Source organism: Triticum urartu, unplaced genomic scaffold (assembly GCF_003073215.2).
Source record: "Triticum urartu cultivar G1812 unplaced genomic scaffold, Tu2.1 TuUngrouped_contig_6638, whole genome shotgun sequence".
Taxonomy (NCBI): Eukaryota; Viridiplantae; Streptophyta; class Magnoliopsida; order Poales; family Poaceae; genus Triticum; species Triticum urartu.
The window spans coordinates 6,596-13,021 of record NW_024117415.1 but is presented as its reverse complement, the minus strand read 5'-3'; the positions used below and the strand labels follow the sequence as shown (position 1 = coordinate 13,021).

Sequence of the window (6,426 nt, the reverse complement as noted above, 5' to 3'; positions counted from 1 at the left end):
GGGGCCGCCTGCTCGCGAGGCGGGCAGGAGGTGCAGGAGGGGCCCGAGGCGGAGGCGAGGCGGCGGCAGCCCTTCCTGGCTCTCGGCGCCGACCTGAGCCTGGACAAGCCGGACGCCACCACCGCGGCGTCCTCGACAACCGAGGAGAAGCCGCTGCGGCGCTTCTTCGACGAGTGGCCGCGCGACGGGAACGCCGTCGAGGGTCGGCCCTGGAATATGGGCCACCGGGACGAGACGCTGCTCTCCATGTCCATCCCCACGACGACGGCCTCGCACCCCGACCTCGCCGCCTACCGCCACCACAACGGTACGTTCGCGTGAAAGATCCATCTATCGATGCAGCTCGATCCACCTAGTCACTTTTACTACATGCAGCGCATTCTTCTGATCGATTTTTTCTGCACCAGCAGATGAATAATCAACCAACCGGCGGATCCCGCTGCTGCAAGAACGCTGCTTCTCCAGTCCAGTCCAGTCCAATCCAGTCCTTCTGCGCTCCGTCAGAGGAAACGAAGTGATCGACGAAAACCTAGTGCTAGTACCTGGTGTGATATTGTATCCGGTCGATGTTAGGGCCGTTTGTTTCCGTGCAATTTTTCCGTTTGAGCGTCCAGAGCAACCCGACTTCATCCGTGCTCCGTCCATGTGAGCTCAAGGTCTAGTCTAGACTCTAGAGTGTAATAGGAGTACTGGTGCTACTGTAGTCAGGGCACTGGCGCCTTTTTATTTCGTTATATCTTGCTTGCACGCTTCAGCCTGCTGCCGCGGCCACTCAATCTTCTCTGCCTCCTACGGCTTGTCAAGTCTGCTGATTTGACTCCAGCATCGTTGCGCAGCGCGGCATGACTCATCGCTCAGAGATGCGCGCCAGTGCCATGCTCTCGTGCAAGCGACGGGAGCATGTGAGCGGGGACGAATCCCTGTCATCGTCTTTGGAGAAAGAAACAAGGCGGACCATGCGCGCGCTCTGGCGACGTGCACGTGAGGGGCTCTCTCGCTCGCTCGCTGACGGCGCCACGCCGTGGTTGCCGCTGTCGGGGCGCGGCTTGGCAATGGCGCAGGGTTAAGAGGCCCGCCTTGCCTCGCGCAGGTGAGGCCATTATTCCACTGCCTATGAATGATGCTCAACCGGCAGCGGGCAGCCTGACGCCTCCCGGGTACCTCGATCGCCATCACCCTACGTACTTGTTCGGACGCCTCGCTCGTGTCTCGCTCTCGTGCCAACTGTAGAGCATACACAAGGCAGTTTGATATTTCTTGGGCAGAATATAGGCCAAAATCACTGTTTTAACCTTTTCAACAATCTTTGTCACAAAGTGAACTCGGCATGAAAGTATTTCATAATCTGACCCTTTTAGCAACATCACAGACCGTGGTGTTTCTTCTTCATATAAAAAGAAACGACGGAGTAGCTCGTGTATTAAATCCACATCTAAACGCCAAGCTAGTTAGCGTTTTCGATCCACATGGAAACGCCAAGCAAGTTGGCGTTGCTACCCAGGACGAAACGCCACGTGTTAGCGCCCCTAATGAGAGGGACCCATTGGGCAGCAACCACAACAACTCTACAGCTGCCCGGCGGCCCACACGAGTCAAGCGGCCCAGACCGCGCACCCACGGGCCTGAATGGATCAACTAAGCCCGCGAGCACGACTACTTCAGGGGAGACACACGAAGAGCACACCATCCAGTGGGTCAGGACGAATCGGCGGCTACCTACTTTCCTCTTCCCCAACCCTAGTTCTTCCCCTGTTCATTCTCCATTCGAGAGCGATGCTCCTGTAATCGATTTGTACTAGCTACTACTTCGGAGAGCAACAGTAGATCGATTCCCTCATCCAGTCTCTAACATCTGGTATCAGAGATCCAGCCACCACACACCTCCACCCCGCTCTGGCGAACCTCATGAGACAAGAGGGTTGCGGCACGCGCGTGAAGCCATGGATCCGAGCGTCTCCGCCTTTCTCACTCACTTCGAAAACAAGATCGAGGCCGCCATCGACGGGCTGACCAAGGCTCAGCAGTCCGCGGCGACGAAGATCGACGACCTTCTATCATGGCGTCCCGATCTCGAGCGCCGAGTGGCGGATCTGGGCGACGCGGTCACAGCACTGCAACGTGCACACGCGCCGCCACCAGTTCGCTCCGGCACGGATCCGGTGCATGAGAGCACTGAAGAGGGGTTCCATCCTCAAGGGGCCGATGGCCACGGCGAATTCCAGATCAAACGGGGGCCATCAACGGCGTCCCTCACGCCGCCGCCGCCGCTCCCGGCTAATGGTACGGCCACGATTCCCATCTCCCCAGTTTCGCTGTCTCCGTTTTCGCATGCCAGTCAAATGCTCACCGGCCTTGGCTAGGCACACCCCTCTATTTCCTTTCCGCAGTTCTCAGGCGAAAATCCTAATCTATGGAAAACCCTTTGTGAGCAGTATTTTTTCCATGTTTGGGATTGTGCCTTCGTTTTGGGTTCCTATGGCATCTCTGAACTTTTCAGGGCCAGCGGCAATATGGCTGTAGTCCATCCAGTGTCGTCTAGGCGAGTTCGATTGGGACTCGTTCACTGCTGTGCACGCGGTTCGGCCAAGATTGTCACCAAACTCTCATTCGGCACTTTTATTCAGTTCGCCAAACCACTACCGTGGCGGATTATATTGAGAGATTTGAGTCTACCATCAACCACTTGAATTCATACTCTGAATCAATTCATCCTTACTATTTTCTCACCCATTTTGTCGAGGGCCTGAGGACGGACATCAGGGCGGTCGTCATGGTGCAGCGACCCCCTGACCTGGACACGGCGTGCGCGCTCGCGCAACTACAGGAGGAGGTGGCGGATGGAGCGCGGGGACCATTGAGAGATTTGAGTCTACCATCAACCACTTGAATTCATACTCTGAATCAATTCATCCTTACTATTTTCTCACCCATTTTGTCGAGGGCCTGAGGACGGACATCAGGGCGGTCGTCATGGTGCAGCGACCCCCTGACCTGGACACGGCGTGCGCGCTCGCGCAACTACAGGAGGAGGTGGCGGATGGAGCGCGGGGACACCCACCACGACCACCAGATGCGTCTCCAAGGACAGCAGTGCCATTGCCACTGCCCCCACCTCCGGTGCGCCATCCGACCCCTACGATCGCCATCGATCGGCGCGGAACTGACGCCGCGTGAGCGGACTCGTCCAAGATCAAAGCGCTGCGGGACTATCGACGCGCCCGCGGCCTCTGCTTCAAGTGCGGCGAGAGGTGGGGGCATGATCACGTGTGCCCCACCTCAGTCCAACTGCATGTCGTCGAGGAGCTCCTCAACATGATCGGTCTCGACAACTTCATCGACACCAAGATCCCACAAGATGAAGGCCCGAATGACACGGTCATGGCAATCTCTTTATCTGCCGTGACTGGGGGCGTCTCGGCCAAGGCGTTTCAGTTGCGCGCCTGGATACAAGGGCGCGAGGTACTCCTCCTCATCGACTCAGGCAGCTCCAACTCTTTCATCGACGAGCAACTGGCCACAACTCTCGTCGGGGTCCAAGCAATGGCCAAACCAGGCCGTGTTCGTGTCGCGGATGGCGGCGAAATGGTCTGCTCAACCTACATTCCACACTGTGCGTGGTACGCTCAAGGGCATGAGTTTTTCACGGATCTGAAGGTGCTTCCTCTCAGTACCTACGATGCCATCCTAGGGATGGACTGGCTGGAGGAACACAGTCCCATGACCGTTGATTGGCGCGCCCGTTTCATCGAGACAATCACCCCAGTAGGACCGATCCGGCTGAATGGACATGATGCAGCTTCGGTTGTCTGTGAAACCATCAACAACATCCAATTACAGAGTCTCTGCAGCAACGGGGCTGTCTCGCATATCATACACCTATGTATGATTGCACCAGACCAGGAGTCAACTGCACCTGTTCCGGACTGCATTCAGAAAGTGGTCTATGACTTTGCGGATGTTTTCTCTGAACCAAGAGGCCTTCCCCCGCGGCGTGCTTGTGATCACAGAATACCGCTCATCCCTGGAGCACAACCAGTCAACGTCAGACCTTACAGACACAAGCCAGAGCACAAGACAGAGATAGAGAAACAAGTCAAAGACCTGCTGCGATCAGGTGTGATACAGAGAAGCACAAGCCCATTCTCCTCACCAGTCATTTTAGTCAAGAAGAAAGACGGAACATGGCGACTATGCATCGACTACCGTCAACTCAACGCTCTCACAGTGATCGCCAAGTTTCCGGTACCTGTCATTGAGGAACTCTTGGATGAACTTCGCAGTGCATCTTGGTTCTCCAAACTTGACCTTCGCGCAGGCTATCATCAAATTCGCTTGGCTCCCGGAGAGGAATACAAGACAGCCTTCCAGACGCACCAAGGCCATTTTGAATTCAGAGTGGTCTCGTTTGGCCTCGCACGTGCGCCGACCACTTTTATTGGAGCGGTCACCACCACTCTCAAGCCTGTCAACCGTGTCTGTGTTCTGTTGTTCTTCGACGATATTCTCGTCTTCAGCGCAACACTCCAGGAGCACGTCGATCATCTGAGGCAGGTGCTTACTCTCCTCCGCAGAGACTGTTGGAAGGCCAAGCTCAGCAAGTGTGCCTTCGGTCAGCAGCAGATTTCCTACCTGGGGCATGTCATCAGCTCGGAAGGCGTCGGTACCGACCCCTCCAAAATTGCAGCAGTTAGCAACTGGACAGCTCCGACAAACGTCAAAGAGGTTCGCAGCTTCCTGGGGCTTGCAAGCTACCATCGAAGGTTCGTCAGAAACATTGGTGTGATCGCACGTCCTCTGTTCAACCTACTCAAGAAGGGGACTCCTCTTCTCTGGACCTCCACAACTGAAACAACATTTCAAGTCCTCAAACAGCAGCTGATTTCTTCTCCTGTGTTGGCTCTCCCTAATTTCAAACAAGCCTTTACAATCGAGACTGATGCGAGTGACCACGGCATCGGGGCGATCTTACAGCAGCAGGGGCACCTGATCGCTTTCATGAGTAAAGCACTCAGCCCACGCTATCAGGGTTTGTCCACGTATGAGAAGGAATACTTGGCTATAGTCGTAGCCGTGGATCAGTGGCGTCCATACCTGCAACACGCTGAATTTGACATCCTGACCGATTAGAAGAGCTTGATTCACTTGGAGCAACAACGTCTGACAACCCCTTGGCAGTAGAAGGCGCGGCGTTCACTAAACTGCTCGGCCTGCGATATCGCATCCGGTACAAGAAAGGGATTGAGAATGCTGGTGCAGACGCGCTATCTCGTGCCAAGCCAAGCGACACACTTTTCTCCACCACGTCATGCAACCCCGCCTGGCTCGAGGATGTCACCAACAGCTACCACAGCAACGATCAAGCTTCGCGTCTGCTATCCCAACTTGCCATCAGGGAAGACCCAAAAGGGAGATTCACCCTTCGGCAAGGGATAATCTACTTCCGAGGTAGGATTTGGCTGGGGGGAGCACTCATATACAACAGAGAATCATATCAGTATTTCACGACAGCCCCATCAGCGGCCATTCAGGGGTTCCCGTCACCTACCATCGCATCAGACGTCTCTTTGCCTGGCCTAAGATGAAACTTCAAATCCTGCAGTACGTCCGCTGTTGCCAGGTGTGTCAGCAAGCTAAACCAAACCGTGCCGCATCACCAGGTCTGTTACTGCCTCTACCAGTTCCACAATAACCATGGGATATGATTTCCATGGATTTCATGGATGGCCTTCCCCAGTCCAGCAAGTTCAACTGTTTGTTGGTGCTCGTCAACAAACGAACCAAATTTGCTTATTTCCTCCCTCTGGCTCATCCATACACCGCAGCTTTAGCGGCACAGCTATACATGAACCAGATCTACCGGACGCATGGTTTACCCAAAGCAATCGTCTCTGATAGAGACCCAGTCTTCACCAGCCATTTCTGGCAGGAGTTATTCTGTGGAGCAGGCACTGAACTCAGACTGAGCACGGCCAATCATTCGCAGACCGACGGCCAAACGGAACATGTCAATCAGTGCGTCGATACATTTCTTAGCTGTTTCACTCAAGCTTGTCCAAGGAGATGGAGTTTCTGGATCCCACTCGCTCAATTCTGGTACACCAACGCACACCATTCTGCTATACGCCTGACTCCATTCAAGGCACTGTTCGGGTACGAGCCTGCACAACTGGGGATCTCCGCGGATAGTGTTTGCTCTGTGCCAGCACTGCAATCATGGCTGGACGAACGAGCAACAGTTCAAGACCTGCTGCAGCAACATCTGAACAGGGCGCGACAACTCATGAAAGACCAAGCAGACAAGAAAAGATCTTTTTGAGAATTCCAAGTGGGCGAGAAAGTGTTCCTCAAGCTGCAACCATACATCCAATCCTCAGTGGCACCACGGGCGAACCACAAATTAGCCTACAAATTCTATGGACCATTCCT

At 54.8% G+C, this 6,426-nt stretch overlaps 1 protein-coding gene across 1 annotated transcript; it reads left to right on the top strand.

Moving 5' to 3' along the window:
• Nucleotides 1-48: 48 nt before the first annotated feature.
• On the top strand, nucleotides 49-734 carry LOC125530891 (growth-regulating factor 2-like; the record flags this gene model as incomplete). Its single annotated transcript, XM_048695308.1, has 2 exons — nucleotides 49-307; nucleotides 411-734. Coding segments are annotated over 2 exons (267 nt in total), but the record flags the coding sequence as incomplete, so codon positions are not given.
• Nucleotides 735-6,426: the final 5,692 nt, after the last annotated feature.